This window comes from Erithacus rubecula, assembly GCF_903797595.1.
Source record: "Erithacus rubecula genome assembly, chromosome: 9".
Classification (NCBI taxonomy): Eukaryota; Metazoa; Chordata; class Aves; order Passeriformes; family Muscicapidae; genus Erithacus; species Erithacus rubecula.
Window position 1 is genome coordinate 18,709,359 of NC_136660.1, and position 23,000 is coordinate 18,732,358.

General features: G+C 36.2%; 1 protein-coding gene across 1 annotated transcript in view; it reads left to right on the forward strand.

Moving 5' to 3' along the window:
• The window catches only part of KIF20B (kinesin family member 20B), a 34,509-nt gene extending 14,492 nt beyond the window's left edge, over positions 1-20,017 (forward strand). The window contains exons 16-33 of the mRNA XM_079312867.1: positions 589-814; positions 1,373-1,434; positions 1,638-1,757; positions 3,303-3,468; positions 6,423-7,620; positions 8,957-9,095; positions 9,380-9,502; positions 9,973-10,033; positions 10,641-10,766; positions 11,027-11,148; positions 12,107-12,262; positions 13,119-13,295; positions 13,845-14,006; positions 15,258-15,461; positions 15,837-15,914; positions 16,653-16,797; positions 18,214-18,356; positions 19,780-20,017. Coding sequence (XP_079168993.1) covers positions 589-814; positions 1,373-1,434; positions 1,638-1,757; positions 3,303-3,468; positions 6,423-7,620; positions 8,957-9,095; positions 9,380-9,502; positions 9,973-10,033; positions 10,641-10,766; positions 11,027-11,148; positions 12,107-12,262; positions 13,119-13,295; positions 13,845-14,006; positions 15,258-15,461; positions 15,837-15,914; positions 16,653-16,797; positions 18,214-18,356; positions 19,780-19,857 — 3,486 coding nt within the window. The 3' untranslated portion in view covers positions 19,858-20,017. The remainder of the gene's footprint in view (positions 1-588; positions 815-1,372; positions 1,435-1,637; positions 1,758-3,302; positions 3,469-6,422; positions 7,621-8,956; positions 9,096-9,379; positions 9,503-9,972; positions 10,034-10,640; positions 10,767-11,026; positions 11,149-12,106; positions 12,263-13,118; positions 13,296-13,844; positions 14,007-15,257; positions 15,462-15,836; positions 15,915-16,652; positions 16,798-18,213; positions 18,357-19,779) is intronic.
• Positions 20,018-23,000: the final 2,983 nt, after the last annotated feature.

The window sequence follows — 23,000 nt, forward strand, 5'->3', positions numbered from 1 at the left end:
TTCTCTCTTAGAGCAGTAGTAGCTACAACTGAAGTAATGAGAATTATTTATCCACTTAAGCTATAATCAGACTCTTAACTTGAGTCTGTCTCCTGAGAGTTTGAAACTTTTTTTTTTTTTTTTTTTTTAAATAAACAGAGAGGCAAGGTGTGAAGTTACTCTTTAGGGTATAACTTACTATGATAAGTGACCACAGAGTTTTGACCTCACAAACTTTTCCTCTTATATGAAGATTTCAGATGTATTCCTAAAACTGACTGTTTGCTCTGTTCATTCAGTATTCTCATAGGTATAAAATATGCTAACTTTTACAGCAAACTTGGAGGGGATGTTTTTGTGGAGATATAAGGGAGAATGTAGTGAGGGGTCATTATGTTATTAAAATAAAACAGCTCTAGATTGATACTGGAAACTGGTGTATGAAGGCAGACAGAAACTGGCAGTCAGTGCATATGAACCCACAAGATGGTTTTGAAGTTAGAATTCCACTTACATATTAGAATTCCTAATGATCTTCCATGGTTTCTGTTGAAAAAATGGCTTTTGTGTAATTATTTGCCATTTTGGAATTAATATAAATTCTTTCAGAATGAAGAAAACAGCACAAACACAGGTGCCTATGTTGATTTTGGGGGTGTTATTGATTCTCTGCAAAATGATATCACTGATATCAAAAATCAGGCAGAAGCAGCACACCAATACATTGTGTCCTTGGAGGATCCACAGGAAACTATAGATTGTCTTGAAAAACAGCTGGCAAAAATAACTGCTGAACTAGATGAGACCAAAGAAGAGCTGGAAAAGAAAACCAAAGGTAAGCTGGGTCTAAGTGTGATGTGAAAGACAGACACAAAAAATTACTGAGTACTGTAAAATAGGAATAATAATCTTACTGATTAGCACTGTGTAGCCAAATCATATGTATAATGGTGGAAATCCTTTGTTTTGTGTATGTTCAGGTTAAACAATTCTACAGGCCTTGCTTATTTCATTTTTAAGATAACACTGAAAATGGTCGATTGCAGACCTAAGAATTGTAGTATAAAACATCAAAGTTCTTGATTTTTTTGTTGTATTGTACTCCCTGTACTTCACATTTTGCTGATGCAGTGTTTTCAGGCATCATGTGGAACTCTGATGGAGGAAAAACTAGCAACACCTCATAATGATCTCAGCAGAGGTCTTGTGATATGATCTGTATTTTGAATGGCTTGCAAGACCCAATTGTCCAGTCTAGGAAACATAAACAACTTTTGAAATGTCCTGTAGAAGTCAACTTGAAAATAAATGTTTTCAAACACTACTGATATACCAGAAGATGCAGACATGGATTATTGAGTATAATGTGATGTAACCTTGTTTCCTGTTACAGGTTTTGAAATACAGAGGATTAAATTGGATGAGTCTGCTGAGCAACTTAAAGAAGCAACTGAGGTAACTTTTTTAAAAAAAAGAAATCTTGTGCAAAATTATTTGCTTTAATACAAAATCCCAATAGTTTGAAATGCTAGTAGACTATGCTTCTAGTTTTGTTTTGTTTTGTTTTTTTTTAATATCAAGCATAAATTAACCAATCTTGCTTCTAAAAAGCATGGTAGAGTTCAATTTAATACTGAACTTTTTTTTTCTTTTTCAAGAAAATGAATATACAAAATGAAAGGATTCAAGAACTGATTGATATTATGAAGCAAAAAGATGCAATTATCATGACACTACAAGGTCAGATAACCCGTTCAGAAGAAACCATAAAAGACTATGTAAGTCTTAGATATCTTAATTGCCTTTATATAAAAAAACCTTAATATGTGCTTATAATGGACTTGACTTTGGAAAATTGGAATTTTCTTTAAATAATTGCTGTTTACTTCAAATGGTAGCACATCAGGTGGTGTTGAAACTAAAGCCACAGCAAAATGTTAGCAGGGGTGTATGCAAATAATGAGACTTTCAGAAGTACTGATATGAAGTTATTGAAGGACTCTAGATGAGACTGAAAGCCATTTTAAAAAAATTAAAGACCTCAAACTGTGTGAGGACTTAAAACTGGGAATAGACCAAGTGCATCACTGTCTGAATAAAAGAGGAAGAAAATGAGTTTTTGTTGCCACAAAGGTCAATTTTAGTTGCAGTTAGAATTTAAAATGTAAGAAAAGACAGTTGTGTAAATTAGGAAAAAAAAAACCAGTGTATTCCACCCACCACCAACATGCTTGCACACTTTCAAGGGAGGAGTGTTAATGTGAATGTGTTGAGCCAAGTTTGAATTAAGAAGCTATGGCATGGGCTTCTCTGCTTTTGATGTGATTAATAAAACTTGGAATTGTATAGTCTAATGATACCTGCTGCATGCTGGAAGGTAGCATGGCTAAATGTATGCAGGTAAAAAAAAATCAAAACAGTTTGAGGTTTTTTGGTTTTGGAGTTTTTTGAGCCTGATGTTCAGTAATCTGAAGTAGTTCTGAGAACATTTTAAGTGAAACTTAGTCAGCATTCTGATGCATTTCTCTTACACTCAAGGTGTAAACTCAAAGCTTTGGCCAAACTATGTCTTGTGTTCTCTTTGCCTTAGCTGCTTGTCAATATTATGAATGCTCCAAGAGTGAGTGGAGTGTGATGACTTACTATTACTGCTCCTTCCAAGAGCAAGGCTTTAACTGTCCAGTGGTTCCCTGAGACACTGGCATGACATTTTAAACATGACTCCAAACCTCAACTCTATAGTCTATTGTGTTTTTTAATCAAGTACTTACAGATGAATAATTGGTCCTTGACAACCACATGCCTTGCCACTTGTAATCATCTTGCAAGTAAATAACTTAGTCAAGTAAATATCTAAAGCATGTATGGCAGAACTGACTAGGCTTTGAAACTGCATCAAATGTGTCATGGCAAAAATGATTTGTGGGTTTGCTAAAGGCTGTTAAAGCTTCCAATTCTACCAACCATGATCAGAAAGTGATGAATTTGTAGAACAGGCTGTGTGTGCTTTTAAAGAATTGGGAATTTCATTAATTCTTGATGTTGGGAATTGTTCTCAGATGATAAACTAAATCCTCTTAATGAAAGTCTTATGTTTTCTAGTTTTCCAGTCTCTTGCTCTGATTCCTGTATAATACAAAAGCATTGTGTTTCTTAGTATCTGAAGTTGTAGGAGCTCTTTATCTAACTGATCTGTCACTGACTTTTCCCCTATGTACCTTACCCTTAAGGTTTTCTAAAAATATTTGTATAGAAAAAGCTACTAAGATTTTTAAGTGCTCGGTTTGTACAACTTGAAAGCAATTGTTCCTATTTTAACTCAGGAGAACACTCTGACTACCATTAAGAGAAAATTAGCAGAAAAGAACTCTAAGAAAGTGACTGAAAGCAGCCAGCTCAAAGATTGTGAGGAAACTGTATTGGAAGTGGGAAGAAAACGGTGCTTGGAAAATCAGCCTACTGCAGAAGAAGAGCCACCTGTAAAGAAAGGTACAATTTCTACCATCACTCAACAGTGGGTCTTCAAAAAGAGTTTTACTATTCCAGAACAGAAGAAAAAGCTGGGAAGCATAAACATTATGCTCTGAAGAGGAAATCTACCATGTTAAGTTTTAAAAGGAAGTAACTGTTCTCTAAATGTCTCTTTTGCAGAGAGCCCCATATTGTTTACTCCTAAATAACTTAAATAAAAGTTAGTTTTTAGACTCTTTCCTTTCTGATGCTTTTTCTTATCTGTGTATGTACCTGCATACCCAGCTGTTGTTCTTAGGCAATGTCTTAACTATTGTTGTACTGAATTTTTTGTTGCTGGACTTCTGAGAAAGTAGCATCTTCTGTTCAAGTTTTTGAAAATTTCCTAAGCAAGCATCAAAGGTGTCAATGATTTACTGATTGTTCAGTCATACAGTATGTGCTGTGAGTCTTGACATTTCATTCTGTGTGCACGCTGTGAACACACCAGCTCTGGTCAAGGGGACAGTGCTGCCAAAAGAAAAATTAATTTACTCCCATTCAAGTGGAAAGTTTAAGTCCAGGAATGGTGTCTTTAGTACAGCTCTCATTCTTGCATTTTCAGTCTTTTTGCTTTTCTTGCTTTATCTGTGAGCTTATTAGGTGAATAAAATCTATTAGTAAGTGAGACTGAACTGCATGGGACTTGTGCAAGATGGTATTTGTAACTTCAGTACCCAGCTTGGCTTTGGTTTCTCACAGAACTATGGGAAGCATACACTAAAGGAAGGTGAGAAGCCTTTCCTTTCTGTACGAGGAGAATTATCAAATTCACAGGATCACAGAAAAATGAGGATACAGTGAATAAACAATGTTGAACTATCATTCATTACATTGTGCAGTGAAAGAACAAGGGAGCATTCACTGTAGTAGATCAGTTTTAAGTTTATGGTGCATTCTAGTAAATGGGGTAACATCAGGCTGGTGTTCAGGCACTAGTGGGGCTCCCCAGCTCTCTATAATGGGCCCAGTTCTCTTCAATATCTTCATAAACCACTTGGATGCAGAACCAAAACTATCCTGGGTTTGCTAAGGATAGCTGTTGACTTCCTTGAAGGCTGGGAAGCCCTGCAGAGAGATCTAGACAAATTACACAGCTGGGCAGTCACCAACCCTATGAAGTTAACAAAGATAAGTGCCTGATTCTGTACCTGGGACAGGGTAACCCTGGCTTTAGGTACAGACTGGGGAGTGAGAGGCTGGAGGGCAACCCTGCTCTTGATGATCCTTGAAGGTCTCTTCAAACTCAGGATCTTCTGTGATTCCATTAACAAAGCACTTCATGCAGAGGGTATTGAACTTGGTCCCTAGAAGGTGGGAGAGGCAGATAATCTAACTACACCTGCAACCTGAGAATAAGCTAATAGCCAACAGGTGCATATATGGATTCTGAAAGCCTTAAGCAGTGTTGTGTTGTCTCAGTTCTTCAGTGTAAAGAAAGGTCCATAGAAAATGGCTAGCCCTGCCAGTAGTAGCAAAAAGAGGTAAAAATAATAGACTAGGTCAGCTGATCAGTAGGGCATTTCTGTTGTTTGTACAAATGCAAGTGTCATTTGAAGCTAAGACTTTGACACACCCTGTGTTAAGATACCTCAGCACCTCTTGCTTTTAGTGAAGCTTGCAAAACTCCAGTCCAGGGAGAGGAATATGCAATATTTTGTCTGATCTGTTTTCTTAGGACTACACAACTGGACTTTTAGAGAACCATTTCCAGATCCAAAATTTTTAACATTGTAGGATTTAAAAATATGATCTGATATGCCTTATTATAGAAGGCTGCTCTTGTGGTTGAGCTAGCAGAAGCACAAGCAGGAGGAAAGTGTTCTGTCAACTTTCAAAAACAAAAGCACTATTGCTAATGCTTTAGAATGACCTTTTGTTAGCAACTCAAATTGACTGTACAACTTGTTGGATCTGTTCAGGGATGTTTCCCTGCAGCACACCTGTGCTTAATGGTCCTAAAGGGAAATGACTAACTCTACCTTACTGTAGGTGCAGCACTCACAAGAATCCATACTATCTCCCTGTAGTGCATAGTTGTAATAATCTAATCCTTAGAGATAGTCAGACTTGATTTAATAGTAAGATATATCATGCATGTTACTGAAGGGACACAACTGGATTCTAAAACACTAGTGTGAAATGCAGCTGCAGTAAGTTTTGAAGGTGATGAAATACATGTAATTTTAGTTAAAATGCCTCATTACTTTAGGAAAACAATCTTAAGTTAATAAACATGGACATTTTGTTTGGAATGGCATGTTGCTAGTGTTTCTTGGAGAATTTTATATGCAATGTATTAGGTGTAGGCATTAATAGTTTTCCTTTTATCTGGTTTAAGAAACCTATTGAATACAGAAGAGAGGAAGATTCCAGTCACAAAGAAAAAAAACAAACAAACAACCTTGTGCTGGATTTTTAGGTTTGTTTTTAAAGTAAGGTGATGTAGAGCATGCATGAAACTTCTCAGAAAGGTGTATGGCACCATTGCTCCCCTAAATGGAGGATGGATAATTGCTGGCTCTGTTTAAAGGGATTGTTGAATCAGTGGAGGTAGAAGCTGGTTACCACTGTAAATGTTACCGAGCTCATAGGGGTTAAAATACTAGTGAAATTAACTAGACTTTTCTGCTAGTGAGGCAGAATAGAAGGTTGGAATAAAACTGTGGCAAACTTTTTTTTAAGTCTTCTAAACAACTCTTTCTGCAAGTTATGCTTAGAAGCCCAAGAGGCATTTTAATGCATATAAAATGCCTCAGAGGATTCTAAGAACTTCCAAGACTCTAAAGTGCTATGAGAGTGTGACTTTTATGTGCTGCTAGTTTTCCACACAGCAACTACAATTTCATGTTGCTAGTGACTTGTTGATTTTAATTAACCTGAGCTCTATGGGGATTTATTTCTTCTTGATGTTGTTTTAGATTTTTTTTTAGGAGATAAGAGAGAGAGTTGGGAAAACTGCTGTCTTGATCTGAAGAAAACTGATAATTCTGAGATCTACATGGAAATACGAGCACTAATGGAAAGAACTGAAACCTTGGAAGGTCAAATAGCTGCACTTGAAGAACAATGCCAAAGAGAAAAAAATGAAAAAGAAGACTTAAATCAACAGATAACAAACTTGCATCTCAAACTATCTGCTTCTGAAGAAAAGGCTTCTGTCTTAAGTGGAGAACTTCAACAATGTCAAGCTGAATACCAAAAGACTGTTTCTGAATTGGACAAACAGAAAACTATAAATAAGGAACAAGAGGAAAAGATTATTCAGCTGAATAATGAAGTAACAGTTGCTAAACAAAATATAATTGACAAAGTGTCACAAATTAAAACAATGCAGTCCCAGGTAGATGAGTTGTATAAATGTCACTCAGAATCTTATGCTGTGGATATTGATTTAGTTGATTTAAAAGATTCTTTAGACCCTCAAAAAGATGAACCAGAGACAGCTCAAATGGGTCCTCTATCCATGCAGTTCCAAACTGCTTCTGCAGCAGATCTGAGACAGGAGAGCTCCTTTCACCATAGTATTGAAAGCATTTGGGAAGAATGCAAAATTATGATTAAAGCTTCCTCACAAAAAAGTCATCGGATTCAACAACTGCTTCAGCAAGTTGAAGACCTGGAGAAGAGACTTCATGATAGTGAGAATTGCAATAATCAACTAAAAATAAAATTAAATGAGACTACAAATCAAAATCAACAGTCTGTAAAGGAAAAAGATCTTATGAATCAGTTACAAGAACAAATGCAGAAGAAAACCCAGGATTTGGAAAAACAGGCTGCAGAAAATCAGAGAATAATTGCACAGTTTCAGGAGAAAATTACCAGCTACGAGGGAGAAATAAGAGATCTTGAATGCCTGTTGGAGGGATTTAGGACTAAAGATGACAGGATGAAAGAGTTAGAAGAAGAACTAAAAGCAAAAGAATTTACTATTTTAAATCTAGAAAGTAACACAGTAGCCCTGCAAGAGAAATCTACCAGTGTAGACACAAAACTGAAAGAACTCAGTGACCGAGAAGCAAACTTGAAGGATGAAGTTGTGCAACTGATGAGTAGTTTGGAGACCATGAAATGTGCTCTTCAGGAAAAGGAGAAAAATGAGTATGAGCTAATACAGTCTATGGAACTGTAAGTAAATTATGACATTACTCCTAATTCTTTAAGAATAAAAGTTAAATAATAATCTTAATAATAATTAATTTAAAACTCCCTTATATCAATATTTATTTTGACATGCCACATTTGCATGTTTATAAACTAGATTAACCAAACTGCTTCTTTGAGAAGTTTCTATATGCTACTCAAATTTTATTTTCGCATATACTGCTGAATATGTTTTCCTCACCTGTTTGTATATCCTTGCAAAAATATACATCTAAATCACATGGAACTATTGTGCAGGAACATACAATGAAATAAATCATTTGGGGATTTCTAGCAGTTTTGTTGCAGACCTTTTCTGAAAGAATGACATACTGCAGTATTATATCCTGTAACTTGTATAAAAGTAGGACACCTTTTAGTTGGGAAGGACTAAATGGTAAAAGGAAAAGAAGAAAAGGAGTGGGGGAAAGCCTAGGGAGTAAATAGATGCTTTTGGCAACAGCATTCTAGGTCAACAGTCTACTATAAGACTTGAAGGAATAATGGGTGTAGAGGGTTGAGCTTTCCTCAGCACCCTCTACTTTTTAAATCTGTAAGGAATAGGAGATTAAGTGCATGTGAGAGATTATATTTGCTATATGGTAAGGAAATTGCCATTATGTAAAAATAGCTTTAAGATACTATGTGGCCTTTCTCCTGACTATGGTTTCTTTAGTGCCCTATCTCTGAGTACTGCACATATTCCAAAGTACAGTTTAGTATCAGGGTCTGATGATCCCCAACCCTGTGCTGGTGAAGCTTTGAAAGGATTTCTTTTTGTGAGGCCTTATGATGTATTGTCATTTGTAGGACCTGAAAAATCTTCCTTTAGTTAGTTTAAAAGTCCAAGATGTCTTACTGGAAATTGTTTGAAGTAAATGTGGTCGCTTAAAAGTAAACCCATCAAACTTGTTCTTTACTTTGCAGAATTTGTGATGGCAAGATTTATTGCAATGTTATTGGTTTTTTCCACTTTTCTTTTTGTTTATCTTGATACTTGCAAGAACTGGAATGTAGTTATCGACTTTAAACTTACTTGATTTTAACCCTGGATTTTCTAGTTTGTAAGGTTGCCAAATGAAAAAAATGGTTGCTCTACTATGCTTAAAAAGATAGTATTTTTTAATAGTTTAGTTTTCAGAAGTGAATCTGAGCAGTTTGTTACTTCACATATAGTAAGACATTGAAATCCAAGTGTAAAATTATAAAGCTTATCATTGATCTGATAGAGCTGAGATTCTCTTTGCAAATAAAACCAACAAAGAGACTGAGCTAATATGTAAGACTAATGTTATTTATGTCTCCTAATTTCTAACCCAAGGCTACGTAAAGATCTTTCTGAAAGCTCTGCCCTTGTACAAAGTTTGAAAAAAGATTTGCAGAGGAAAGAGGAAGAATACACAGATTTGAAAGAGAAATTTTCTGATGCCAAGAAACAAATTCAGCAAGTACAAAAAGAGGTTGGTAACCATAGGCAAAATGCTTCTTCTGCAAGTTTTGGGCTTCTGTTATTTAAACCTGTTTTCACAATCTCAATGCATGGATGTTAAAAGAGATACTGTAAATGTATTACTCAAAATAGCCTTATTGTGTATCTTTGCTTGTGCACTACCAGTCCCTGAAATTTAATGAAGATGCTTGCAAAAATTTAACTCTAATTTAATGAGTTGGTAATCTAGATAACTTACAGAGATTGTAAAAGGCATATAACTAAATGTAAGTTTTGCTTGCTGTCTTGTTGCAGGTGTGTACAATGCAAACTCAGGAGAAGTCCCTGAGGAAACAAGTTGATGAACTTGAGAAAGTCAAAAAGCAGTGTGGTGAAGAATTAGAGTTGAAACAGCGCACAATCCTGCAACTTAAAAAGGTATTTTGTATTATAAAATGTTGCTTGCTCTTAATTTTTTTTTAACTAACCAACTAATGGGGCAAATTTTCCAAGCAACTGGGGAAAGCTTGCAACTGGAGAAGCTGGGTTAGAAATAAGAATAGCCAGCTGAAATTAGTTTTAACAGATGAATGTAAAATGTTTAAAGAAATTCTCTTGCAGGTCTTGTTTAAAACACTTTGACAATCAGTCTAGTAAATAAATACTAGTACCTACAGAGTTTCTGATTAGTGACACTTAGATACATTAGTAGTAATGTCTCTTTGTATTTTTTAAACAGCTGGAATGATACCTTACACTATATGAAGAACTTACTAGTTGGAACTATTTGTCTTAAAGTCTGTACTTAGATTCTGTACTTATTATTTATTAAAAAAGAAATGTGTATGTAGATCTGTTTCTTTCAGCATGTTCTAACTTCTTTAATTTGCTTTCAATGTGTTATTTAGGAGCAGTTGAATACAGAAAAGCTGGAAGAAATATCCAAACAGTATGAGAAAACACAAAAAGGTCAGAACTATTATTGTTCCAGTTTTTGGGTGTGTGCAATGACAACATAGTGAGTGATCATGTCAATAACAAATTTGGAAAGTCTCATGTATTTCTCATTTAGAGTACCAAGACACTCCAACCGGGGCATTAAAATCTCAATGTCAGAAAGTAATTTTTATTGAATTGTTATTAGATATATTTTTAAGCAAGGAAATTGTCAGATTAAGAAATATGAGAAAGTGTTAGTGTTCATTTAGTCAATATGGGAATTTACTTGGCTTTGTTTCAGTTGTCCATTTTAGCAAAAGCATGAACTAGCACACTATTCTGTGTGTTAGCACAAAGTTTCTGTGGATTTGATAAGCAGTTAGTGGTTAAAAAGTCGTTAGTTCATCATAGCCATACAAGCCAAAGTCTGATATTTAATACCAAAAGATGCATCTAAGTGAGGATAGAATCACTTAAGAATTTGGGATGTGGATAGTTCAGTATAGATGCCCGATTTCCTTGTGATAGAGTTTTTGATCTCAGGGAATGGAGAAATGACTTGTAATTAAGGCACTTTGGGAGAGAGTGGTGGGAGCTAGAAGGAGGCTCATCTGTAAATTAATTTTCGAATTTTCAGATCTGTGTGCAAAGGAAAAAATAATTGAAGACATGAGGATGACATTAGAAGAACAAGAACAGACTCAGATTGAGCAAGATCAAGTGCTTGAAGCCAAATTAGAAGAGACCAACAGATTAGTTTTGGGTAATCTCTCCATGGAAAGGGAGCAGGGAAGGAAAATTATTTTGGATATATATTGTAATAGCTGCTTTACATTGCTGGTTTTACTTCTCAAGTGCTAATTAGATGGTATTTTCACATAACAAACAGCAATTTCCTAAAAGGCTTCTGTTGTCTGTGATCATAGCTGATAAATCCAAGCAACTTTAGTGGAAGGATGGGAACATCTTCAAATACATGTTTAAAATTATACATTATGTAAACTTATTTTGTATTCTGCCTAGAACTGGAGGCATGGAAGCAGAAATATAGAAAGCTGAACAACCAGTGCAATAGTGACAGCAAAAATGAGGAGAAAACCATAAATGAAAATGAGGAATTAATAAAGCTGCAAGAAGAACTGAAGGTAAAACATAAAGATATAATTCATACTTAAATGTAAGGCCATAACATCCATTTAGGAGTGTAAGTTTTTTGTGTGTCACTGTCTTGAAGTGCCTAGGGCATGATGTGGCAAGTTATTACCCTGCTAAAGGAAACCTCCTTTGAAGCATCTTTTCCATAGGGAATCACTGATGCTCCATAATGGAGTGCACCCTGCCCTACATTATGCTACTGCTATGCACAGGGCTTCTATAGCTGCTTTCCTCTTACTGATGTCTTAATCCAGCTGCTGATATCACTTCCAGGGATCTCTCCTGTCAGTTGCTAAATCAAACTCTCAAGATCTTGTGCTTTCTGCATGGCCTGTAAGCCCTTCCTTGTAAGGCTGAGGTCTTTGCTCTAACTCTCCTCGGATTAGAAAGTATACTTCTTTTCTAAGCAGCTTTACAGGTGCTTCCTGTCTCTTAGGTAGTAGGATGTCTGACAAGAGGTTTGATTGTGATAGAAAAGGAGACAAAGTTGCTGTGGATTGAAGTGACATTCCTAGGTACATGCTGTCTCTGCCTACCATTCAAACTGTACCACATTGTTTCCCTTTCACTCTGGAAGCAGAGATTAGTTTTCTAACATGTCCTTTAAACTTGGGGATTTGTAAGGTAGCAGTATCTGTTTATCATGACTTTTGGTGTTTGTATCTGTGATTGACCCAGAATGCTTTCAGGGAAAAAAAAAAAAAACAACAAACCTGCATTCTGTGAAGATGTGCTAGTCTGAATAAGAAATGCTGGAAATCAACAATTTTTAGCAATACAGAAGAACAAATGAGTATAATAGTTGTACCTGGGAGTATGCTAGAGTAAAACTGTGCTACTGTTTCTGTTATGTTTTTGAAATTAATCCACTCAATGGTATTTGGAATTTGAGATTATTTTTTTTTCCACTCTCTACTTACTGTTTTATTTCTGGTTTCATCAAATTAGGAAAATGAGGCCAAGTATCAAAATGATAGAAAAAAGTGGCTCGAGGAAAAAATGGGACTCATAAATCAAGTAAAAGAAGCTGAGAACCATCGCAACAGGGAAATGAGAAAGTTTGTGGAGGATAGAGAACATCATGTAAAGCAACAAGCAGAAATTGTAAGTGATTTTGTCTCAGCAGTGTCTCTGTAGTGTCTCTAGTACAGAGTAAATCACATGTCAAGTGTTGAACATTGGGGCACTTGAGAGTTGCTGCCTTTTGTCAGTTCCCTTACTATCTCGCATGACAAGGCTAGTTGAGATGTTCTCTAAATGTAAAAGGAAGAATAGGAAGATCTTAAAAATATCTTAGCAAATAATGGAAGTTAACATGCCTGTTCCTTCCTGTTCCATCACTACCACTGCACTATGAAGTCTTCAAATTTTATATTGTGTGTAAAAAAACACTTAAATGAATTGCTCCTTAAAAGCTAAGAAAGCTTACTTTGGAAAATACTTGGTCAGTATGCTCCTGGTAATGCTAGCATTGGGGAAACTAATAGTTTTTAAGTAAGGCATCTTGTTCACTGGACGGCATCAAGGTTGTAATTTTTTAATCAGATGAAATTATTATATGAACCTGTGCAATTTGAAACTGCATTTGCATCTAGAAGAAGTTAGCAATGCCTTTGTGGACCTGCAATCAGTACAGGAGGATGTTAGAAGCTTACTACTCCTTTTATCTTGCCTGAGAATTGTAATTAATAAAATCTTCAAGTGAGCAATCAGGAGCTGTGGTTCTCAAAAAGAAATTTCTCTTCACAAAGAATATAAATACAGATTTTCTAGTTGAAATACGGCTTACTTGTGCATATTTGTACTGAAACTAGTTCTATGTGAGCTTTATAAGTTCTGCATAAGCTCTTAAGTTTCCTAAAGCTATAAAATAGTACTAACTGTGTAAAACAAAGCTAGAACAGTTCAGATAATGTGTAGAAGTGGTGTTCTATTCTAACCTACCTTTTTTAATATTTAGGAAAGACTTGCTGCACAGCTGGTAGAGAAAGACAGCAATCTTCAAAAGTGGCGTGAAGAAAGAGATGAGCTAGTAGAAGCTTTGGAAGTACAGCTCAAGACTTTGGCTTCTAGCACCATACAAAAAGATAAAGAAATAGAAAGGCTGAAACAGGCTGCACTAATGGCTTCAGAAAAGGTCAATTTTCTCTTCTGTGTTATTTTTTAGGGTTTTCTGTTACGCATTAGTTCTGCAAAATACTACAGTTGCTCTTTGCATTCTGGCTCTATTTTTTGTTTTTAAACACTATCATATTGAAACCATTTGAAGCTTTAAAAAGAAAAGCTTTGTTTGTTTGCAACTGAATTTGTAGTAGTAATTGGAATTTGAAAATATTTAGTAGTTCATGTAAACACTCTTATGAATTTGGACTGGATGTCTGAAACAACTCTCCCATTTGTTGTCTTTTTCACAGCACCAAGAACTTCATGAGCAAATGGGAGGTGAACTTAGAATTCTAAATAAGTATAGTCAATTTAAAAGTTTTGCATTGTTTCCTCAGATTCTTATAAGACTTTTCTTCACAGTACATAGAGGCATTAAATTATTGGCTTTGTATTGGACACCTGACTGGTTTAGCCTGCAGTTATAAAACTGATATGACCAAGCAGTCATCATGATGCTTGCGATATATATTACTTTCTTTTGACAGTGCTGAAACTTGTGGCATTTTTTGCTGTTTTTTAGGATAAGGAAACTGACGTAGAAGATCTAAAAAAACAGCCGGCAGAGAAAGATGACTTTATAAAGGAAACTAAACAGATTAACCATGAAAGTCCTCAGTCTTTGGCAGAAATACCTTTACCTGAAGAAGGACAAGATAAAATTGATCAGTCTGTAAACAAAGATGTATGTTTGTTTATGTATTAAGGATATGTTACTAATTCTGTTGGGTTTTTTCAGTATATATTTCTGTATTTAGCTCTGGAAATCTTCCAAAACTTATTTGTGCTTTACCTCTGTCTTCAGTTCTGAGTTCCTATTCGTTCTGTCACACTCTCAGAAAAAAAGTATTGTAATTAAATTACCTCTCTATACATTATAGAACCTTTACATCAGAGGCAAAAACTAGTTAACTAGTCCAGATTCTAGAGATTTCAGAGACATCTTTGTAGTGTCATCTGAGTTTGATTTTGTCAGTGTTAAGGGGATTTCAACTCAAACCACTTTCATGATGTCATCTATTGCATAGAGAGATGATTGTGATTAACCAGCCCATATGGGGGCTCACAAGAACAAAACAGTATCTTGCATCCTATTTAAAACAAAACCACACCAGTATTTGATGTGTATATAAAAGCAGAAACAAAAGCTGTGTAGTATAATCATATTAATAATTATATCTGACTTCAGCCATGTGCTCTTGAAAACTTACCTTTCAGTGATGCGTATGAAGTGGCTGATTATTACATAAGTTATCTGGGAAAACATATAAACCCCTTTAAATGTGCAACCAATAGCAGGGCAGACTGGGGTTTGCTTCTTTCCACTGTAGGAAATTCATATGTAGGTTTGTTAGCTAATGACACTGACTGTTCTTTGGCAAATTTATTAGTCTGTTCCATTCCTGAGAAAGCAGTGCTGCTGGGATTCTGGGTGGGATTCCCTTTCAGAATCCCAACAGGCCTGTTGGAGAACTACCTTTTGGCTTTCCTTGAGCTTTCGTCATTTTCCTTTTTAAGAGGAAGGAGATTCATCCTTGAGGGTGAACTGATGTAAGGAGGAACACCTAGAATTCTCTAGAGGGAGAAGAGAGCTCCCTAAAGATAAGCTACAGAACTATTTTACTTTTCTCACAAAAGCTGCTATTTCTGCCTAGTTCCTAAGGAGCAGCAGAGTTAAGATGGAGACAATCACTGAGTGTCTGCCCTTGAGGAAAAATTACTTGGAAACAAACTATCAGGCTGAGTTCAGTAAGGAAAATTCTGTCATCATAGATAAAAAAAAGTTCAAAATTTAACAAAAATGGTTTTAGATAATAAAGTTTTAACTCTGCTGTAGTTGATTTCTTAACTTCTGTTGTAAGTGATTTGAAAGCTGACAGCTGGAAAATAGAACACTTACTCATCTTGTTTTCTCACAATTTCCATATACTTGCAGGACCATTCCGAAATTGTCCTTGACTCTACTGAAGTGTCCACAGAAGATGGAAAAACAAGTCGGTTCCCAAAACCAGAGATGGAAATCCAGTTCACACCTCTGCAGCCCCATAAGATGGAGGTGAAGCACCAGGGCAGCACCGCACCAGTTACAGTTAAAATGCTCAAGTTAAGAAGGAAAAGGAAGAGTGTAGAGATAACTGAGGTATGAACTCGACCAACTGACAAAATCTGTTGTGCAGCTTTTCAGTTTATTTCTCTGATCATTTATTAAAACTCTAACTTCTTATTTTCTCATGAGATCCCAGGGATATATGTAGGGTGTTAATTAAACCTCATCCCCTCATAAGTGGTGGATCTCTGGCCTGTATTGAATAAGGTCATAGACTTCAGTTGATCCAGACTCTGTCTCCTTGTGCCTCATTAGCACTTTCTCTTTACCTTTTCATTTCTCTCTTCCAGATAGCACCGTTTCTTGCTGTCTCCAGCTCTGGTTGTGGGACTACAGATCAGTTCTATAAAATCATGTCATTTGGTTTAAGCATTGGTATCAATTATAATTTCTTCTAATTTTCTTTAGGATTTTGTGAAGAGTGAGAACAAGAAAAATGCAAAACCTGCTATGGCTGAATCACCTTCTACAAGCAACAAAAAAATGGTTTGATTTTGTTCCAATTTTTAATCAGTTTAGCCTTTTCTGAAAAAGTAGACTTGTGTAAAGGGCAAATATTCTTATGCCAGAAGTGTCTGTGTGTTTCAGTGGGATTCTTTAATATTCACTGTGTCTTTCTACTAAACTCTATAAGCAAAAAGGTCTGTATTTACCAAGAAGGTGTAGTGTCCCAGCTGCAGTGTGCAGTGATTCAAAGGGGAAGAATGTTTCATATTGAGTAGTTAAAAAGACTAGTTTGAGAATTCTAATAAAGTGTGATGTTCTAGGCAATGCCTTTGAAGTAAAACTAAACTTTATCTATATATATAGCAATTATGAAAAGATTGTTTTAGGCCATAGTAGTAACCTGGGCAGGTTCAGAGGGTGAACAAGAGATTCATTTTCCCCATCAATTCTTTTCTTTATAATTAATACAATATAATTAGCTTGTCTAGTAAAACATAATTCTGAATCTGCCTTTTAAACAAACCCCTTTGTTTCCTGTATGACTCATACTCTTAAATGTATTCTGTGAAACGTCAGCGATTTTCTTTCTTCTAGGTGTAAAATGAGGTTGTCTACACCACTTGCTGTAGTGATATTATTACTAAATTGAACAAATGGTGTCAGTAGTGAAACTCTGTGTGTCAGCTTGAAAATAACATTGAAATACAAAAAAAGGAAATGAAACTTGAGGATTAAGTCAATTTTCAGCTTAAACAATGATCCTGTATTTCTGTACAGATGGCTACTTCACAATCTCTTAGAAAAGAATACCCCTTAAGAAGGCAAAATTCTACTCTAAATAAAAAGTCAGCTAAGACGGATGGAACACTACAGAAAATTGGTGATTTTTTCCAGAGTTCTCCTACTATTATTCACTCTAAAGGTTTGTACACTCTAAGGCTTATTTCCTGTTCTCTGGCTGTTGTAGAATAGCAGAGAAGAAAAGGTTATATTGGTTGTGAGGACCACATTATTCTAAAACTTAGGTTAAGTGAGAAATATAAACTAGGTGGAATGGAAGATGCAGTGTGAAACATGTGCATATTTATCATAAAGGCAATGGTAACTGTTAAGCCCAAAATGCTGGAGTTACTCTGTACTTACTTACATCTGAAGGCAGTATTAGAAGCGTGTTGTGCTGCTCTAAAAAAAATCAAGGGTAGAATCCAAACTCCACATCTTACCTTGTTCACAGCAATCCCTTGTTGCTGTGGAAACTTTGTTAATGTTTTTTAATGTTCATTAATTCTATAGAATGAGAAAGCCAGTGACTTACGAAAATACTTGGAAGGCTTCATTAAACTGAATATAGAGCAATTAATGGATTTTGTTAAGTTTAGGGATAGCCTTGGGGAAGATTAATTGCTTGGACTTTCCATGGAAGGATATGTTTTTATTCTTTCCTACAGTAAGAGTGATCTCTGGGTTACTGTGACTGTGCTTTTAAAGGAAAATTAAAATTAGCAGAGGGAACAAGGAATCACCAGTATTTAATTCTAAAAGACACTATTATTTGTTTAAAACAAAGTTGGTCATTTTGGTGGGCAGTTAAAATAAGCTCCTGTACCAACTTGAAAGCTTGTCCTGCTATAGGACAAGATAATTTTAAATTATCTGACATAATACAGTCTAGATAACTGAAATTTTTAAAAATTTCTATGTTTGTCATATTAGTTCCAGTAGGACAGTACTTATTATTATCACTGGAAGCCAAAGTCAGGCCACTTAAAATTTGACTACTTATTTTGAATACTTAATTTGAGCAAATGAGTTTTGTTTTGCAACCTTTATTACCATGTCCTGTATGGTTTCATTCTTTGTATAACAATATTGCCTTTTTCTTATTTTAAATTTTTTTCTACTCCATATACTCTTTTCCTTATAGAGCTAGTACTAGTTTCATAAAACCATAAAAAGGTTTAGAAAAAGTTGACTGTACACTGTGCTTATGTCAGCACAAAAGTTTAGACTGTTTTTCAACTTAACAGTTTTTAAGTGAGATCTGAATCCTAATTGATTTTTAAGGTGCTATTTAAATAGTACATAGTTTAATTTAAATGCTATAAAAGCACATTAATTTAAATATTTAATGTGTTCTTTAAGCTTTTGCACCTGAAGATACAGAAAACTGCTTCCAGCTACAGGATACTGGTAATCAAATACCACTTCTGAATTTTTCTATTTGGACTTTTGTTTACACTGGTTTAATTTTTAAACTGTTTTAATAAAACCTACTTTAATCATGAATTTTAGGCTCACAAAACTGTCACATGTATTTATAATAAAATTTGTCTTCTAGCAAAGAAGCTTATTGAGACAATAAGCTCTCCCAAGTCTGCAGAACCAGAAAATGTCAAAGAAAATGAACTCAGGCCAAAACGAGCTAAGAGAAGGCTGTATTCAACTGACATCTCTTGCCCTCTGGATATCCCTGGAACTTCAGTAAGTGATTAAGATTCCTTTCTTACCCACTGTAATGTTTTGCTGTCATCTTAAAACTAACTATTAGGTAAAAAAAGACAAGTCTAATTGAGTTGCAGAAGAGGTTTGAAAATACCAACTTATATATTTATTCTCTCTAACCATTCCTCTTGGTCTTTTCTTTCTACTGTTTACTTTGGAGATAGCTTCACATCTGGATTCACAGATACCTTAGTTGTGGTGTGTGCAGCTTTTTCTCTGTTACAGCAGTGAAGTCTTAATTTGTTTTTCCAGTAGCTGCAGTTCATTTAAGTGTAGCATAAAGGGAGATAGAATTAGAGACCAGTAAGGCATCCACAGATTTGGAATTGCATGATTGAAACACAATAAAGGTCTGCACATACAATTAACTTTACAGGTGAGCACCAAAGGTATTTTTCTATTCCTTTTATGCCCAGGTGATATTTGGACATAATAGCATGTGGATACATCCATGCTTTTCAAAGCACAGTCTATTAGCCTTCTGGATGTGTTTTAATTCTGTCTAAACTAGTCTAAGAGTCTTGCAGGCCAGCTTTTCATGTATTGTTTCAGAAATCCAGCTTTATGGTTTAGGCAGTAACTGTAGTGCTGAGCATTCTTCTGCTCTGTTGGAAGTACATCTCTTTGTTCTGTTCATCCTTTCTTCCCTCTGCTATAGTAAGCATTTGCCCATACTAAAGTAGCCTATTGAATTTCCTGTAAATTGTATAAATAGATGCAGCAGAACCCAAAATGCTGTCCATAGGAGGAAGAAGAAAATGACAGAAGTGCTGAGCAAAAAAATGAGCTATGAAGCTTGGAAGTGAATGCAAGGGTGAAAGACTGAATCCTGTGGAAGTCAGAGAAAGCTAGAGAAATCTAAGCTTAAATGTTTTCTGAACACTTCCTGTATCAGAAAATGAATATTAGAGACTAGAAGTGAGAGCTACATTCAGATGATATTTTTCTTTGGACTTTGATACTTGTTCCAGCAAAAATGGGATTTTGTATGTTTATGGAATGTGTTACTTATTATGATGCACTAAGATTGTCTGTCTATCCTGAGGACCCCTGAAAAAGATTTATAGAATTATTAAGGTTGGAAAAGTCTCCAAGGCCATTGAGCCCAACTGTTAACTTAACACCACTGAGTTAACTCTACAAAACCATATCCCCAAGGGCCACATCCACACATTTTTTGAACACTTCCAGGGATGGTGTTTTCACCACTTCCCTGGCCAGCCTGTTCCACTGACTCACCACCCTCTCAGTGAATGACTAAATTTCGCCAGAGTGACTCAAGTATAACTCTGGAAACAGATTCTGGGAAAAACTTTTCTGTTGGGCACACAGGTCTAGAAAGTGGATGTAATTTGTCTCTGAAGAAATGCTGAATAATTGTCTTTTAATCCATCTTTTTCAGATCCTTGTAGAACAAAAAGAGAAAGAAAGTGATCATCTAATCATCAAGCGACGGCTGCGGTCAAGAATAGCAAAATAAGCTTGTAAAAGTGTTTCTATATCTTAGCTTGGAGTTATTCCCGTTGTATTATTCCAGCTGGTTGTATGTAGGAAGCAACAGATATTTAGTCATGCTACAAAATCTGTATATAGTTGTATAGAATTATTCTGACTCCATTAAAATTAAGAAATTCAAAAAACCTTATGTGTGAAACTTTTTGTTTACTAGGAACAGTGCCTTTGGTAGTGTTCATGACTTACTTATTTTGCAGTAAGAGCTATGCCTGTGTGGAATGGTTTAAATTTCTTTTTTCCAGACAGCCTATCTACCTTGACTTTGAGTGGATACTTGTGTATCCTTAAATTTTTCTAAGATATTCGAAAAATTGCTTGCCTCAACCTCAGCTCCTTTTTGCTGAATGCTTTTTTTAATTGTTATTTCATCATCCTTATGGCAATCCAGTTACAAACTAAAGGCTTCTGGAAGAGAAATATGAAGATGCTACTTCATAGAGGTCAAGCCTTTAAATTGAGGAGGAAGAGGGCACCATTTGATCAGAGAGCTGATGAAGAGTGGTTGACTTTAACTTAAAGTGAAAAAAGGAGCAGCATATTTTTGGGATGTTCTGTCGGTAATAGGACAGCTTTCTGTCAGTAAGGCAGGTATTTGCAGGCGGTTGGCGCTGTGAGAGGCAAACAGAAGCGCTTCAGCCGGAGGCGGCCGCGGCTCTGCGCAGCCCCCGGGAGGTGGCGCCGGGACACCGCGGCACGGGGAGCGGCCGAGGGGCTGCGGCTCGGCTTGCTCTGTGCTCACCCCCTCCCATCCCACCGAGCCGACATTCCCGAAAGGAGCTTCTGGGCTATATCCTCTTGCCCCAGTGCTCGCCCTCCGGATCTGTTCCCCCGCTCCGCCTGCCCACGCACGCAGCGATCGGCACAGAGATTTTGGTCAATATCCCTTAAATTGCTTCTGCTCTGCCGTGTGCTGTGCCTTAAAGCAATGCCATAAATGATTGCACCGGCTCTGTGCAAAACACCCAATTCTAATCCTCCCCTTCAGCGACCTTTAACACTTTTCAGCACCATAGTCAGTTGAACCAGTTGAAAGGTTCTTGGCTGGCAACACGTCCCCGTGCAGTCTCCTACAGATTCAATTTCTTAAAGAATAGAAGCATGGAAGTAAGCTGACATGAGTGAGTTACTTGAGAGTGTTTGACAGGAACCTTAAAAGCAGCTGGCAGTAGAATACAGTTTTATTTCCTAAAGAAAAGAGAGTCACAGTTGCTGTACAAATTAGTTTTTCCTTGCCTGTAGGCTTTTGATATCGAGGTTTTTCTGTTCTAAGGAAAAAGAATTGGGGGAAAAAGAAAAAAAAAAAAAAGAAAAAAAGACAGAAGTTTCATATTTATATTTAAATATCTGATTAAATTTAACTGCTCGGTGTTTATCAGGCACATCTGCATGCAGATGCCAATGTGGAAATTAGTACCAATCTCAAGAGGGATCATAGAATCATGTTCCCAGGAGACACAGGCAGCTACACAAGTACTAAACCAAGGAATTTATAGAAACAGATGCATTTGAAATTAGTCATACCGGGGTTTTTAAAACCTGTTTCACATATAAGAGTTACAATATAACACTGAACTCTGTGAAAAGCTGGTTTCAAAAGTATGAATACTCTAAGGGAATGCATCAATGTTTTATTCAACTGTGAAAAGTGTGTGCTGCATCTATCCTATGTTACTTATTTTGATTAGATTTTACGATAGCACTGGAAAGGAGGAAAATAATACTAACATGGGAGGGAAAAGTACCTAGAAAAAAAAGCATCTAATCAGATAAAAGCTGTTATCTCCTTCCAGTGTCAATGAGACCTGGACAAATGCTTCCAGTAGATAGCAGTGTGACTCAGGACCAGATTGCAAAATCAAACACTGTAACTTGAAATGATCACAAGGCCATTGAAACTGACTCTGATTAACTGCACTCTGTGAATTACTTAAGCGGATTTTCCCATTCCAGAAATCTGAAAGTTATTGACTATGTGACATTGGAGGCAGGGGCATAGTAGTGAACAATCTAGAACAAGACATGCTAGTTGGATATCACCTATATCTAATATTTATGTCATTATATCACAGAATAGCTGATTTTTAGGGGTTTTTGTGGTAACAGCATTTTTGTCATGAGAACAGCCTAATTACTTGTTTCCACTATGTAACACCTCTGCTCCTCCCAATAGTTTATTTACTTTTGCTCTGCTGCGACTAAATTGACCTTTTTAAAAGGTCGGTGTTTGCTGATTATGAGACTTATTTGTGTGCATTTTCATAATGTACAACCAGCAGGGAAGATAAGTTCCTTCACTTAAAAGAGTAATTGAATATTTAACAGCAGTTTTCAGTCTGACACCCTCTGACATTTAACTGCTGTGACTGTAGGGTATCATACAAAGTCATTGGTGATTTTTTGAGACACCGTGTAGTCAGTGAGTTCCATCAAGCCTGACTCTTTGTGAGGTGATGAGGGCAAGAGGCACTATTACTACACAAATTCATTTCAGCACTGCTCTTTTGTTAGTAGAAGTTCCTAGCAAGCAACAGTCCTGGCTCCTCTGTCTCTTCAGCCCTCTGGGCTGCTGCAGTGCCCTCAGCAGAGCCAGGCTGTGAGCACTGCAAAGTAGCTGGCTAAGGAACAGATAAACTGGCTAACTTGTCATTTCTACAAAGTCAATGAGCTCTCTATTGCCTATAATTGGAATAAAATTACCTGTATTAACTCTCAGATACATCAGCCTTTTAACATTTAACATTATGTTAATTTTCAGGTTTTGATGAATTATTTAGATCATGATTTCATTGGAATTGAGATTTTGCATCTAATTGCAAGAAATGTTTGGAGGTCTCAGGCTTTGCTCAACATATGAGGTCACAACTTCTTTCTCTGAAAGAACTATTGTAATCACAGTCCAAGTCTTTCCATATTGGAAGAAACCTTTTATGATTGTCTGTGCGAAAGGAGGTTTCAGTGATTGTTGAGATGCTGCTGCACAGGTTGACATTCTCCCTTCCTCCCCCCAAGAAGCTCTGGCTTTATCACCATGATGATTTGGACATGTTCTATCTCTGTGTCTGGGATTTAAGATGTTCATGAGGAAGAGATATTCTGAGAAGATATAAA